The 16,123-nt window shown below is 45.2% G+C and overlaps 2 protein-coding genes across 2 annotated transcripts in view; one reads left to right on the top strand and one right to left on the bottom strand.

Annotated features, from left to right (window-relative positions):
* OGFOD3 (2-oxoglutarate and iron dependent oxygenase domain containing 3) overlaps positions 1-5,616 on the bottom strand; it is a 43,460-nt gene extending 37,844 nt beyond the window's left edge. Inside the window, exons 1-2 of the mRNA XM_059828271.1 lie at positions 5,525-5,616; positions 4,931-5,148 (exon numbers count right to left, since the gene is read on the bottom strand). Of these exons, the coding sequence (XP_059684254.1) occupies positions 4,931-5,148; positions 5,525-5,616 (310 nt within the window). The remainder of the gene's footprint in view (positions 1-4,930; positions 5,149-5,524) is intronic.
* A 786-nt stretch (positions 5,617-6,402) lies between these two features.
* HEXD (hexosaminidase D) lies at positions 6,403-15,450 on the top strand. The gene is made up of 10 exons (XM_059828120.1): positions 6,403-6,435; positions 6,902-7,066; positions 8,224-8,407; positions 9,817-9,888; positions 10,632-10,827; positions 11,504-11,586; positions 12,221-12,299; positions 12,383-12,478; positions 12,984-13,073; positions 13,887-15,450. The coding sequence occupies exons 1-10, from the start codon at positions 6,430-6,432 to the stop codon at positions 14,053-14,055; spliced, it is 1,140 nt and encodes a 379-aa protein (XP_059684103.1). The 5' UTR covers positions 6,403-6,429; the 3' UTR covers positions 14,056-15,450.
* Positions 15,451-16,123: the final 673 nt, after the last annotated feature.

Below are 16,123 nucleotides of genomic sequence, written 5' to 3'. Positions count from 1 at the left end.
ATTGGAAATGCTGTATTCCTTCAGAGCGCGTGACCTAGCGGTTCTGAAAAACAAGAGGTAGCCAGCAAACACTGCAAACTATTTCTTGTCTGCCCTAACAAAAATGTACACATTTTATGATGCTGTGCCTTAGAGGCTCCACCATACATTCAGCAGTGGCAGAATAAAATCAGTTATTCACTTGTGAATGCCAGGCTGAAGAGCATCTCAGAAGCCAGTTGACAAGGATGAGACATCTCTGCCTCCAAGCTAGCAAATACTCACCCAACGAACGAGACAGATGGCTGAGGCAGTAACAGCTTCCAGCACCCAATTTTAACTCAGATGCATGTAAAAAAAACAGCCAAAGAGGAACCAATTTGGGTTCCCAGAACCTTCCCAAACATTTTGTTAGTAACTGTAAGATCCACTCAAAGATTTGCAGAACAATAATCGATTACAAATCGCATAACATATACTCCACGCTGTACCCAACATTCTGTTGGGTATAAAGATGTCAACAATGTTATGAAGCTCAAGTTTGGATATTTTGGATAAAAAAAAGCAGTACACTTTTTTATAGTCCTGTTAAAAACAAGATTAAAAAAGGCTGAGGTAACAGGCTGATAGAAAAATGAGATTAAGGAGTTCAGAGAAAGATGAACACAGAAAAACAAGGACGCTCTCTTGGCCAATAGAGACAAGAGAAGGGGAACGACTTTCCTTCTGCCATTGAAAAGGTCTCTTTAATGCTTAAAAGGCAAAGAAAATTGTCTTACAGATGAGGAAAAGCTGATGCTCAAGGAGAGAAGAGGTGGGAAAGTGTAAATTCAAAGGAGAATGTCAATACTCCAGGACAAGCCTGGCTAAACAGAGTTTTCTTTGCACGACATTGTGCAAAAAGGACACTAGCAAAGACTTCTGATTTCAGAAGAGATTTGTGCTCTCTATTTTCAGCTGCAAACAACAGCACAGATCTTACCCTTTTGGAAAGGTTGGTACTGGAGAGTCCAGATTTGGCAAAACTACAGAGTTACCTAGGACAATTGTTACACGTCTAGGGTCTCTGACAAAGAACTGGCAAAGACAGTACTGAAAGCAGGAGGTGTTCTGAAGGCAACAGCAGAAGCTTTTCCAAACAAGAAGAAAAACAAGAAAAAGATAGTCCAGCATAAAGTTGGTCAGGTACCAACAGTAAGGCACAAACACTCGATGAATGCTAAGGAAAAAAAAATCAGAACAGTGTTTGTTTGAAAACAATTTTAGCATTAAGAAATGTGTCATCTTTGTCTACGAGACCAGGGTACATGGGAGCACTGAAGTGTTAAAAGCATACTTTGAGAATCTGCACTTGCAAGAAATTCAGTTTAGTATTACAAAGTACCCAGTAGCTTCCACAAATTTCTGCCTAGTAGACACAAAATCATTCACTTATCTAATAAGGCACTCAGCTTTGGATCTTAGAGTTGTATTTTTTCAGTCAAGGTAAGGGAGGAGCATATCAAAACATGCAAAACCACAAGTACTCCCTAAGATCCCTGCTCCTATTCAGTACTCAGAAAACAGAATGTAACACAGGGTCTAAGTGCCTGAACCGCAGCTTTGTCTTCAACTTAAAGTGGTACTTGGCCAAGAACCATACGCTGCCGAGACCAGGATGATTCACATGAGAAAAAAGCCCCATCATGATGCTCCCCTAATGCAATTCATCTCAAAACAGGACAAGAGGAGGCAACGATTTATTGGATGCCATCCCCATAATCACACCAGCAGTCTAGGTGCTGGACCTTTTCCTCCACTGCTCACAGACTTCTCTGCTTTCCACATTCACTGATCTAGTCTCTGGAAAAGCATCTTAAAGCTGTCTCCTGGGCAGTGACCATGGATGCTTTATACACTGACACAGTATGTCAACACACATAAGAGACTACGCAGGAGTTTCATCAGGTACGCTAGCAGCCTCAGTAGCTAGAAGTAGTTAACCATGTCTCAAGACAGCAGAAATAGCCAAGGTCTGGCTGCAGATGAGACTGTGCTCACAGAACACCCTATCTTCTGCAAATAGATATTAAGTGCTTGGCCTCTGAAAAATAATGCATTTTATTTCTGTATGAAGCATATTTACTGGCAAGCAGTGCTATGGAAATAAAACCACTGCTCTGTGACACCCAACTACCATATCATTTGAAGCAAACTAGAAGCTCAGTTGCACTAGTTCAGTTTGAAGCAGGGACAGGTGCACAAATAAAAAGCTCATCTTAGCTGTGGAAGCTTTACGGCTGAGCATCAGACACCAAGTGATGATAGGAATGAGCCACCTCCTGACACAGAGCCAGCAGCTGGGGATGTCAAGGCAGAGTAAAGACAGAGAATGCAAAGCTATTGAGTGATAGAAAGCTATTTCCAACAAAGCGACTAAAGCTCCGGAGCCGAATACAGTTTGGCAGAGAACAGCAATCCGCATTTACTGCCTCACTAAGCCTTCAGTAGCACACACGCCGAGCAAGGAGCCAGCTTTGACGGGACAGCAAGGCTCAGCAGCTCACCACCACCCTCTTGTGGGCACAGAGCAGGAGACGAGTTAAAGAACACAGTTCATTATCACAGCACAGCTTCAATTAACCACTTAACAAAACAGATGTTCACACATTTCTAATGCCCCTGATCTCTTTCTGAAAGCATAATACAGGGGAACACGTGTAAGAACATCTGCTAAAAACCAAAATCAATCACATAAGTTAAGAAGCAGCAGCAAGCAAACATCTAATTAGAAAGCTGGAATACAAACTCATACAAGATGACGGCCCTTTGTTCCTCCTGGGTTGATGCCAGCCGTGTCAATCATTCTCATACAAAGCCAAGAGAGGTCACACTTCACCCTGCAGTTAGCATTCACAGAGCTTGCTCCCCGTGACATCACAAGAATAGATAACACATTCATTCCTCTTCTCGGGCAGAGATAGGCTTGAAGTTCCTGCCTTCCTTCTGACGGAAAGGATAACCGATGGCGTTGCCAAGACCACAAGTCCACAGCTCAGAAAATTCCTCTTGCAAACCAGGGAAGGGAAAAACAAGGTTTTGTTGGTTTGGAGGGTTTCTTTTGATAAGCAAAAGCCCTAGTAGCAGAACACAGTTTTAACCTTAGTTCAGTCATAACTACCAAATCTGTGGCAACACCGGCCGCAGAGTTTTCGCTAGCCTTGGTGCTATGCAGATAAAGCCAGCAGCAGTTTCTCCTTGTAGTAACTATGAAAAAGTTAAAACAGAACATACGTTTTCATGTGCCCAGTCAACAAATACCCTTATGAGGAAGTTGTCTTGCTGGTAGTTTCCTGACAGCAGTTTTCTCGGCCTCGATAACATTTGGGATGAATCCTTCAAAATGTATCAAACAAGATGCTACATTAGCAGCACAGAGGAAAAACTATCTGACCACAGACTACACAAACTTTTGGTTTATATTACAAGCCTTTCGACCAACAGCACCAGGACCAGCCACCTGAAGAGAGCAGGGGAAATTTACCTCCACAGCTTTGGGGCACCACAGCCAGGCTGCGGTTTGATGAACACTTTTACCAGAATTGGCACTGGAAAAAAGTTAGAAATCATAGAATCCTAGAACAGCCCACGCTGGAAGGGGCCTCAAAAGATCACCTGGTCCAGCCTTTCAGGGGAAAGGGAGCCTAGATGAGATTATCTAGCACCCCATCCAATCGCATCTTGAAAACCTCCAGTCACAGAGGCTCTATGATGTCCCTGGGAAGGTCGTTCCAGTGATTGATTGTTCTCTCTGTAAAAAATGTCTCTCTCACATCAAGATGAAACCTCGCCCACTGCAACTTGTACCCGCTGCCTCTTGTCTTCTCCACGTGGCTCCTTGTGAAGGGGCAGCCTCCATCCTCTTTGTAGACGCCCTTTAATATTGGAATATGTGATGTGGTCCCCCCTGAGCCTTCTCTTTTCCAGGAAAAAGAGACCTAACTCCTTCAGTCTCTCCTCACAGGGCAGGTTCTCCAGCTCTTTGATCACTTTCATTCTTCCTCAGCTCCAGGCAGCTTCTTCCAGCCTCCACACCGCATCCAGCTTTGTGTCAGCAAGTGCTTTGTCAGCCACATAACAAACCAGGTAAGACAACTGATTTGGCTAAAAACTAACTCAGCATTATTTTTTTTTATGCAATAGCTTATTAGTCAACACATACAAGTAAGCTAACAAAAAGCAAGAGCAGAGCTGCTCTCCGGCAGCAGTACCAGCTCAAAATGTTCATCAAGATACTCTTTGCAAATCTGAAAAAGAACATCAGCATAGCTTGTCCATGCAAACTGCAGTTTTGTCACTGCTCTTCATTAGAGAGAATTAAAATCTTCTATTTCTCTAGAAAACCCAACATCAACACTCCAAATAAATAAGTGCCAGGGGAGACAAATACCAATTTGACAGAAAACAGGCTCAGCTGAGAGATGTAAAGACAGAAGAGAAATGCTTTGCAGGCAGCATCAAAAGGTGCCTGCACACACACATCTCAAAACAGGTGGCTCAGAAGCTGGCATTTGTGCCATTACCACATGCCGGTGGCACAAACAAAATTCTAAATCAGTTCCACTCCACACCCTGCATGGTATTTACCGGTAAAACTCATCCACAAGCCTATTACGGGAATCAGTATGAAAAGACACTAGAAACATATTTAACAAGAGGTTTATGTCACACAGCAAAGCTGTTTCAGAAAAGAATTATGTAGGCATGATAGAAAAACCTCTCAACGTGCAACAGCTTCTAGGCTGGCCCAAGAGGCATAAACGTTTGGGGATTTAAACAAAATGCACGGTGTTCGCTAGAAACACAGGAGTTCTGCAGCGCACATTTGGTTTAACAGACTTAGACAGCAGCCAGCCTGTTATGGTCCTCTGAAGGCTGCTTCATCCCACTTAAGACAATCCTATCTAAATACCTTCAAATCTTTTGTGGCTGTCGTAGTCCTCAGAGCAGGGGACCTCAATGAACTTGTCCTGCAGGCTCTCGCTGTGATGAGCCAGCACCTCTGTGACCCCATCCTCGGCGCTCAGGTAGCTCCAGCTCAGGAGGCCACCGACAGCGGCAGAGGAGAGGAGGAACGCTGTCTTCAGCCACCTCCACCGTGACTCTTGCTGGCCTCTGCTCTTCTTGGCACTAAGGAGGGAGCACAGCGACAGCCCCACGTAAGCGAACGACACGCTGCCGAGCCGGGGAGGAGCCGCTTTGGCCGCCACCCCGCCCGACACCGGGGAGACCCGGTCAAGGCCCAGGGCCGGTACCCCGACTGACCCCTCCTTTTGAGTATACGCACACATATTTATGAACACACGCAATTTTTATCCCTTTTTCATACCCGGAGGTTACAGGCCGCCTTCCAACAGGCCCCCACAGGAGCCGGCGGCGCTGCCGCAGGCCGCTCCCCTCAGCCGCCGGGCCTGGGCACCGCCGCGCCCGGGGACAGCGGCCGCCGCTGCCGGCGGGAAGTGCCAGCCGCTAACCACAGCCCCGCACCCCAGCCCCCGCCGGGTACCTGCTGTGGCGGCGGCGGCCCCCGCGGTCCGGCCCAGCCGCCATCCCGCCGCTCTCGGGGCCGCGCGGGGCCGCCCGCCGCTGCGGAGCCATCGCGCCCGCCGACACAGAGCGATGCGCTCGGCCCGCCTCTCCCGCCTGCCAGGGGAAAGCAATCGGCCGCCGAGCAGACACGCTTCAAGGACGCGCGCAGGAGACCTCCGTTACAGAGACGAGAGGCGCGGAGGAGCCTCACCGAGACAGCGGCTGGACGGCGCCGGAGCAGAAGGATACGGTCGAGCGCTTTATGCCGGGGTACCGCGGCGGCGGCGGCAGGCCGAAGCAATCGATGCGGGCCGGCGGTACCGCCGCTAGCCTCGAGCGCGCAGTCGGGAGCAATCGAGGCCGGAGCGGCGGCATGCGGCGGGCATGGAGGCGGGCGGGGAGGCGGGCGGGCCGCGGCGGCGCCTGGTGCACCTGGACCTGAAGGGCGCCCCACCCCGCGCCTCCTACCTGGCGGAGGTGAGGGGGCGGCGGGGGGCGGCGGTGAGGGGGCGGCGGGGGCTCCCCGGCCCGGCCCGGCCCGGTCCCACCTCGGCCCGGTCCCACCTCGGCCCGGCCCGGTCCCACCCCACCCGCTGTCCCCTCCCGCCCCCTCAGGTGCTGCCGCTGCTCCGCGCCCTGGGCGCCACCGGGCTGCTGCTGGAGTACGAGGACACCTTCCCCTACGCGGGGCCGCTGGAGCCGCTGCGGGCCCCGCACGCCTACAGGTACCGCCCGGGGTGGGGGGCCCGGGGGGGCCGCGCTGCCGGCCCGGGCCCTGACGTCTCGCTCTCCCCCCGCAGCCCCGGGGAGGTGCGGGCGGTGCTGAGCCGGGCGAAGGCGCAGGGGCTGGAGGTGGTGCCGCTGGTGCAGACCTTCGGGCACATGGAGGTGAGCAGCGGGCGGGCGGCCTCGCGCCTTCGCCGCCGGGGAGCGCTGGGTTGGGCGGGCGGCAGCGCCGGCGCGGGGGGTGGCTTTGGGGGGCAGTCCCCGTCCGAACTGCCGGAGCCGCCGTTGTCCCGCTCCCGGGAGCTGCTCCGGACACGAAGGCGACGCTGCGCTGACCGCCCCGTTTCCCTCACCCCGCGAGGTGCTTCGTGGTCGGAGACCCCCGCGGCAGCGTGGAGCAGCGGCTGCGGCCCTCCTGCCCCTACCACCCCTGTACAGCCCCCAGCGAGAGGCCTCCTGGGGTCCCCTGTGCTCACACACAGCCAAACCCCGGGTTTTAGCGGGATAACTGTTAGCAGAGCCCTGGTGACACAGGAGGACACTGCTGTCCCCTTCACTTTGCTGCTGTCCCCTTCACTTTGCTGCTGTCCCCTTCATTTTGCTCCCCGAGCTTTCCTTTTTCTTGCAGTTTGTGCTGAAGCACAAAGAGTTTGCGCATCTCCGGGAGGTGAAGGAGTTTCCCAACGCCCTCAACCCACACAAGGAGGAGTCGCGGGCACTGGTCAGAGCCATGATTGACCAAGTCATGGCACTGCACGAGGACTTAAAATGGTTTCACATCGGATGTGATGAGGTGGGACTTCTCTTGAGCCAGGAATTTTTTTTTTTGTGAGGAATGAAGGTAAGGGCTGAGGCTTCTGCATTTCAGTGGTGCCCAGGCCATGTTTGGGTAGGATTTGGGGCACGGAAAACACCAGTTCAAGCCAATGTAGAAAAGCCGTTTTGACAATAAATGATTCCAGTAGCACGGGATGTCATTTCTATTGATTTGAGTGTAATATCGAAAGTATTGAAAGCAGTTTCTTAAAGCGAACTCAGCATTTGGTTTTGGGTCAAATGAGTATTTAAAGTGAGATATCAGTTGCAGGTATTCATCAAGAGTCATATGAGTTTTGATGTAAGATGTTGGCTTATTGTTCTGGCCAACTTATTCCAAATAAGCCCTTTTGTGGCGGGAAGTGTTTTTTTTTCTTTTGGTAGTTTGTCTCCTTGAGGAGGAGAACCTTGAGTTTTCTTCTTTCTCAAGGTTTCCTAAAACCATCCCTATGGCACAGAGATCCCTGAAATTCATTGTGATCACCTTAACTGTACTGATAGTAGTTTAGCATTTTGAATCCTGTTGTTTGGGAATAAATGGCAAGGTTAGATAGGGACCTGCAAGTTTTTATAAAACAAAATACTGTTTATGTAGAATAAATGTGTTTTAGATAAAACCTGCTCTAAAACAACAAAGCGTTTAAATGCATATCCAGCTTAACAGGCCCAAATCTCTGCATAGGACCAAGTATGCTGGGGCCACTCTTGGACGTGCTCCCGAGTCACTTCTATATTCACGTACAAATGATCTCCTTCCCCAAGACAGGAATGTCATTTTATATAATTCAGGGACTTATGGGTTGTTAGATTTGAACTGAGTAAAACTGGTGAGAGCTACCTCTAAGGACAAACTGTCCAAAGACAAATACAGCATGCTTTCATTATTCTTTAGATATTTTAGTTCCTATAGGAAAATTCCCTTACGGGATGCATTTAGTCAGGGCCGCAGTCTCCTGCAGACTGATAGAAACGCTTGCAGTGTCTTCAACACTCAGAGGTGCTTTTAAACATGTCCACTCAGTGTGTCGTATCTTCGCAATAAGTTTTGAATATTGTATGATTTCATGACACTGTGTCAAACTCACTCCCGCTATTCCTACAAAAGAAGTCAGGACTATTTGTTTGATGTTTCAGGTCTACTACCTCGGTGAAGGAGAGGAGTCAAAGCAGTGGCTGCAGCAACAAGACAACACTCCAGAGAAGCTGTGTTTATCCCACATAAAAGCAGTTGCAAGTTGTGTGGCCTTGTCTTACCCCACTGTGACGCCCATCGTGTGGGATGATATGCTCAGAGGGATAAGTGAGGAGACATTGGCAGGTGTGTGACCAATGATGGGGTGAGTCTTATTTTGTAGCATCCAAAAAAGTTTACACAACCAGTTAAAACAGATTTGTTGGCAGATGAAAATAATGAAAACAAGAAGCCTGAGAATAGTTGAGATACGATCCATTAGACTAGAGAGCAGAGACATTTAGTCCTTGGCTGTGTCACAGACTTTCTCTGACTATGGGCAAGTTTTAACACATACACTTCAGTTTTCCATCTGGTAATACGCAGTGACAAATAAAACAGTCATCACGCAGTGGTTGCCATCAATTCTACTTTCTTTACACATTAAAAAAAAAACCCAAACCTATTAGCATTTGTGGTCTCGGCCTAAATTTCTATGCCTCTCACCACCTTCTAATGTTAGTTGTTGCTCTGTGCAGCACCTGGTTCCAGTGGTGCAGACTCACTCGGGGAAGCTGCGACCCTGTGAGCATCTTTGACAGTATATGTGATCATAGGGCACATCACGAGGAACTCTGATACTGAATTGTGGGGTGGCTCCGAGACCTTGACGTCACGAGTCTTGTTTGTTGAAAAATGTGAAACCAGTGCTAAAATTTGAGTAGTCCTAGCATAGATGGAGTTCCAGCATTTTGAGACACATTTACGTGTCTGCTCTAAACAGATTTAGACAACACCATGAGGAGTTGTGTAGCTCCTCCAGCAGTGACTGACCCATTCATGGCTTTAATAGTGGGAAAGGATCCAAAAAAATGCAGATGGGACCCATGCAGTTTCCACAAGAGCGGCACAGCATCTAAGTGTGCACTCTATTGTCACAGGCAATAACAGACTAAAAAAATTAAAATGGGATGCTGTTAAAATAGTGAATTTCTGTACAATTTACTGCAGTTTCTCTAGGCGTCAGTTTCTCTTGTTTAAAATTAGTCAGGGAGTTGATTATAAAGGGATTTGAAGCTAAACCTGTATCTTTATTTGCACTTTAAAGGCATTTCAAAAAGCTAAGTTCTGTGTAAACACAGCTCAGGCAATCTCTAACTTAAAGGGTGAATATTTCCTTTGAATTTAGCTGAAATCTTGCGTGCGCAGTTTGCAGCTCCGCCAGTTCAACCCAGCAGGTGTACCGATAGATTGATTCAAGGGACTAAGAACGAGATGAGCTTGGGATGAATGGGACCTCTGATGAATTGTCACTGCTGATCTGTGTCAGTGGTTTCAAGATGTCTAAGGACTTAGTGGCCCCTGGCATGTGAACCCCCATGTTCAAAGCCCTGGCCAGGCTGAAAATGCCCGGGGGCACTTCAACTGTAAATGAAGAATTCTAGCGACAAGCCATAGTTAGTTCTAGTCATGTGCTACTGCAGCAATAACATGTCCTTAGTTCTCACTTTTAACTGGCTGTTTTCCATTACTTAGAAGAACTCTGTTCCTTTCAGAATCTGGGCTCCCGCAGCTTGTGCAACCAATGATCTGGGACTATGCAGCAGATCTCGACGTGGAGGGCAAAGGTTTGTACTTCTCTGCTGAGCTGCGTAGAAGCGAAGAGCTCTCTTACCTGTTAAGCAAAACAGCCAAACCAAAATAGTATGATTAAAACGTACCTTAGTTGGACACCAAAAAATTCTATTTTTTGTTAAGTTGCTTTTTGCTAATACTTATTTTCTTTTTCTATTTCTGTTTCTCCTATGAAGGACTCGCATTGTCTGCTGCTTAATTCTTTTCAACAGGGCTATGGAATCACTGATGGGAGATTGAGAGGTTTTTCACAAGCGCTGTTACATTAACTCTCCTTGCATTTAAACCAGTGGGAGCAGATAGTTCTGTATTGAACAGCTTTACAAAAGAAGCTTCAAGGCTTCATACATCTATAGAATTCAAAGGAAAAACTCCTAAAGGCTCCAATAAGGCATCTAACATGCATACAGATAGTTCTTTGTTGAAAGAACAATCAGTTGTCAGATGTTGTGCATGGTCATTATATACCCACGGTTCTTAGCATTGAAGCAATTCAGCAATCCAAGGGAATGGAATATAGTAACTGGGCGCATGAAAATAGGAGGGCAGTCACTGAAACGGGTTGCTCAGAGAGCATGTCAAATCTCCCATCCTTGCTGATGCTCAAAACTTGACAGAACAAGGCTCAGCAGCCTGTTGTAACTGCACCTGCGTTCCTGTTAATTGAAGCATTACAGTCAAGGCCGAAAATGGAGAAAAACTTGTCCTGTCAGTGTTCTTTTGTGTCTTATTTCAGTGCATCTCATAGAGAAGTATCGTAGATGCGGCTTCTCCAAGGTGTGGTTTGCTAGTGCTTTTAAAGGGGCTACAGGAGTGAATCAGTCTCTAACGCTTATTGGACACCACTTAAAAAACCATCTTCAATGGCTGGAAGTGGCAAGCAATAGCCCTGCGGATGTCCTTGAAGGTATTGCGCTGACCGGCTGGCAAAGGTGAGGAACATCTTTTTAAATAGTTCCAAACATCACAGGGAAACAAACTTCCACCCAAAAACTCCCTAAGAGGTGCAAGGAGGCTGGGGATTTAGAAGGGAACTTTGCAACCCTGCAGTCCTTCCTGTTGGTTACTGCTGGGCCTCACCCACTGACGACGAAGGGTGGATTTCAGAATTCCAGTCAACTGCTACAGCATTAATCAGCAGGAGCAGTTGTTTTGGCAGACACCAACAATAGCAGATTGGATTTGAAGGCTTGAATGTACTTTGTGCCACCTTGAACTGCTTAAAGACAGCATAATTAATGAATGCTGTATATCTGAATGTCTAATGTGACTTCACACGGAATGAAGTTGCATAAAAGAGGAGTTTGTTAATGTGATGAAGGAGTAAAAGGTTTTTGTGCAACAGTCAGGGGGGTCTAAGCGAATACCAGAGTGCTGAATTCCAATTTCTGACCCTGATTGGCTTGAGCCAGTAATTTGTTTGGTTATCTGTTCTCTTCGGTACTACAGGAATACTTAGCGTTTCAGAGACAGAAGGTCCCTTCTCTGAGACAGAAACTGATGTTGCTAAAGCTCTTGGATTTGTAGCGATTGAAACATTAACACTTCCCACTGTTTCAGTATGTTCGGACACAAAAATGTCTAATTAATTAATATTTTCTTATTTAGGTACGATCACTTCTCTGTTTTGTGTGAGCTTCTTCCTGTGGCAATTCCATCACTGGCTGTATGTCTGCAGGCACTAAAGAATGGTACAATGACAACTTTATTCTCTCTCAGCTAATGCCTAGCACAAGAGTGAAGTGACCTTGCCCTAAGGTTGGCACAGGCTTATTATATTTTGAGGTGGTTTGACTATCTGATCGTGGTCTGTATTGTGAACAATAAATTATACATCTTGCATGTTTGCGATACAGGATTTAGATGAGATCTCGTGTACATGTAAACAATTAGTTTTAACTAGTCAGTTTTCTTAAAACTGATCTAGGTAGTACACTGTCTGGTGAAATACTTCCTGTAGTTTCTGGTTTCTTCACAGGCAGTTGCCAACAGAATTTTTATTTTTGTCTTTCTGCATGTCTTATTTCCAAAATAAAAACCCCAGAACTTATGTGTTTTTAACTAAGGCACTAAAAATACTCAGCACCCTGCATGGAAAGCTCGTAGCTAGGAAGTGCCTTACCTAGCACAAGACAATTGTGTGAAAGACAATGTACTCCTCCCACTCCCAAGTTTTTTTCCGTGTTCTATTTCCATTTTACCTTTTAAAAAATCTTCATCCAAGGAGAACTGCTAAGCCAATGCTGAGTACTCCAGAAAGACCCCCTTCTATGAACGTTTTGGTTATTTAGGTTCCTTTTACTTATTTCCACTGTCTTCTGCCAGGTGGCTACTCTGAAAAGATTAAAGAAAATGTGGAAAAGCTCCTGGGAATGTCCAACCTGGAAACTGATACTTTCATGAGGTAACATTCCGGCTGTGGGATTCAGATGCTTCTCATTGCATGGTAAGTTCAGAAACTAACAGATCCTCTTTGGACAGCACGAGTCTGGGGACCTTTCCTGGGAGCAATATCCTTACACTTGTGACACAAGTGAGTTTCTACCTCAAGTCATCAGTGGATGAACTTCTTGAAAGGAACAGGTAATAAGGCGGCTTATGTTGATTCTCTGGCTGTCTGCAGGAGTGTGGGGGCTGTATCATCTCAAAATGGGGCATTCATTCAAGAAACTCCAGCACGGTGATTAGTCACTTAAACATCAAGCTCTGCATTTCAGGCATCGCATCCCTATATACTGACACCTCAGCAGAATGTAATACTGAGATGCAAATTTAAAGTATTTCAGCAGAATTCCTAAACACTATGTGCTGCCTTATTTCAAGAATCAAGTTCTTTTCTGAATTAAATCTTACTGTCACTTAAAGTTAAAATGATTTTTTTTAATGGTGTCGTTACAAAAAAAGGAGCTTGAAATTAAATTTAAATTGCAACAGATGATCAGTTATTGTCATCTGCCAGGAGCAGTCTTTTACAAGCTAGTTCCAAAGATACGTAGACTTAAATTTACTTACTCCTTAACTCCCTGTCAGCCTGCAAGCATATGCCACTGCTGTTTCAAAAGCTGTGTATACTAACATCCATTTTCAGATACGTCACAGGCTGGTTCAGCCCCTACCACAGAAAAAGGAAGATTATTCATCCTATAATAATGCATCACTTTCAGCCAGATGCAGTCAGGTAACACCACTTATTTTGCATTATAGGGGAAATAAAGTCTGTCGTATTTTGGGCACTCGGGACATGCAGTTTGGAGTCCTTGCCTCTTTCCATAATTATTTCGGAAGCATCAGTGGAAATCAAACAATAGGAAGTATTCATAATACGGTTTTAAACAGAAGACCTTTATCTTTTTCTGCCTTCTGTTGAACAAATTCTTTGAATACAAGTATAAAATTGATCTCCAGAAAACTCTCCCTTGTATATGGTGTTACGCCTATATAGACCTGCTGCATCTTACAGCAGTTGTTAGCCTCGGTGTCAGAGCCCACTGCTGGACAGGTTCCAGTCAGGGCTTGGAATAAAACCAGACCCCTTCCCCCTGCTCCCATATGTGCTTTTCAGAACTTGTCCTAAAGATGATGCTGATGTATGCTAAATAGCTAATTTGTACATTCTTTGCTGTGATAAAGTGAACATCCAACTGCATCCACTCTTCCTGATAAAAACCAGAATTAAATTCCCAACAAGTCTCACAGTGGGTTTCAGTTACACTGAAAACATGTATAGTGTTTTTGTGAGCTTGCATTTCGGTACTTTAAAAGTCATCGTGTAAGAAAAGTGCCAAGATTAATGGTACTTAAACAGAAACAGCATCAATCTTTTGCCATCTGCACAAAATCAAGTCCTTTGAGCTCTTGTAATAGATGCTTCTTTTCCTGTAAAGTCATTTTAAGGACTGTACTCCCTTTAAAAGGCCCGGTAAGCTACCCCTCCCCTGAGGCAGAGCTCAGCTGCAAACATCATTCTGTCTTCCTTCTGATTTCTGCTTAGTCTTCTCTCCAAGTGGAACGCCGTGGTGCGAGACCTCCAAGCAGCCATGGAGCACGTTTTCCACAAGTGTACTGTAGAGGAGTGGATGGAGGAGAACGTCCACCCCAGCCTACAGAAGCTGCAGCAAGTGGTGGATGATTTAGATAAAGCAATAAAAGCACAAAATTAGGGGCATTTCAATTAGGCTGTCTTATTTCCTGGGAAAACAAGGCTGGTGGAAATCCGCAACTACTCATATAGCTAGAGTTTGTCATCTTAAGATTTGAAGCAAGAACTGTGATTAAACAAAAGTGACCTGAAGGCATAAAGGAATTTATTTGTGTAATAAGCTGCAAGTCTAATTTTCCTGTCTTAACACATTATTGAGCCTTAAATCACCTGCCCGGTAAGTCAGATTTGCTCCCCTTGCGTCACAGAATGCAGGAGTGAGTCAGTCAGAACTCAGTTATATTACAAGGCAGGAGAAAAATCTAGTTTCTTCCCCATTCAGTATTTGTAGTAATAAGACTTTCTTATGTTACAATGACCTGGAAAAGTTCCACAAGTTCTACTTTAGTCAGTAGCCAGCATGTCCTCCCTTTGCAATTTCCGTAAAACAACAGATTTAGGATACTTCAAACATGCTTGAGGTCCTTACAGGCTGTACTGTGACTCACTCCTCTCAGATATGTTCAGAAATGCATCCTGCCATTCTGTCATGACAAGTCTTTCCACAGCATATAGCAGTTGATTTGTTCAATTTTGTTTTGGACTTTTTCAGTCTTGAAAAATACATAAAACCCTTGGGTCTAAATCCAGCTTTGATTAGCTTGAGATCAGGAAATGAACATCCAGCTTTTTGCAGAAGTCTGAGCAAGGAACCACTGTCTAGCTGCTTATGGGGTTACAGCAGATGCACGAAAGAACACAACAGAGCAAGAGGCAGCTATGGAAAAGGGGCTTGTTGCCAGTAGCAAAAGTGACACAGGTATTTTTAGGGAAAACTGCCTTAACACCTTGGGCTTCCTGACATCTTACCACAGCATCATTTAAGCTCCGCATAGTTCCATGCCCCCAGAAAAGCACCATCCCAGTCACTTCAAGGCATCTGCTTCACCCTGTAAAACCAGAGACTGCAGGTTCATCCAGATCTAAAGCATGACTAAAGTCTACTGAGTATGTGGGGAAAATGCTGTTTTTTTCTGCTTTCATGTTGAACTTTTAATAATATATAGCAATATATTTTGTGGACTTAACTGGAGCCTTAATATGATCACCACAAGGGAAAATAATTCAAAAGTCTGTTACTTAAGTGCATTACCATGAATATTCAAAGTATTCTTTACTTGTTTGCTTCATTTATTGCTTTCTTAAAAGTCTTACTTTGGAAGCACAGGTATGAAATTTTCTTGGAGCAATCTATTATAGAGTATAGCTCTAGATAAGTAGTACAGCATAAGACAAATCTAACTTAATGAGCTACAAGAGTTAGGTCCACATGCAGATTATTTTATCTAAAAAGAATCAATTGATACGTATACCTGAATTACAGAAGTCCCATACCTTGACCTAAGCAAGATCTTAATTTATTTTACTTTAATAAATCCTTTGATACTCAAAATGTTTGTGGAAACTTGCCTTTATTTTTCATGTGACATGTTGGTTTGGTTTAAAGAGGGGAAAAATGCAAATACATTCACCCATGGAGAGTTGGTTATATCAGCTTTATGAAACTGAAAGCTGGACCACAGTGAAAGACTGAAAGCAGGGTCAGTAAGGAGCTAAGTATTTAGGCTCCCACTACTCTGTCCTCCCCCCCATTAACTCCTTCAGTATGTCCATGCCAAGTAGTAATTTAGACAGCCATTAATATTTTAATACATTTTAATTAAAAACAATATAAAAGACTAAGCAACACAAAACAAGTTATCAAAGTTGATTTTATCAACAGACTTTTTTTAAAAAAAGACAATATACAAGGCCTTGCTGAAATTCTACTTGCAATTTTAAAGTAGAAAAGCAATTTCTAAACATTTTCCAGAAGTATTTTTGCCGGTTGGCAATCTACTACAGTGTCAGAACTAGCACTCTTTATTTACTATTTAAGCCAGCTTAGGTTTTGGTATCTGTGTAACTTCATAAATGCAGCACACGAGAGTCAGATCTCAGCTATACAGTATAAATACTTGGATTTTCTTTGAGACTTGCACAATTCATCCTAGTTACTGCAATATCTCAGCATGTGAAATATCAGATTA

The sequence above is a fragment of the Gavia stellata genome, chromosome 22 (assembly GCF_030936135.1).
Source record: "Gavia stellata isolate bGavSte3 chromosome 22, bGavSte3.hap2, whole genome shotgun sequence".
Classification (NCBI taxonomy): Eukaryota; Metazoa; Chordata; class Aves; order Gaviiformes; family Gaviidae; genus Gavia; species Gavia stellata.
Note: the sequence above shows the minus strand (reverse complement) of the source record. Positions and strands in the feature narration are given on the sequence as shown.

Coding starts and splice junctions, on each gene's coding strand:
- HEXD (XM_059828120.1), top strand. Junction 8,408..9,816: donor AAGTGAGGAGACATTGGCAG/GTGTGTGACCAA, acceptor TGTTCCTTTCAG/AATCTGGGCTCCCGCAGCTT. Junction 13,074..13,886: donor TTTCAGCCAGATGCAGTCAG/GTAACACCACTT, acceptor ATTTCTGCTTAG/TCTTCTCTCCAAGTGGAACG.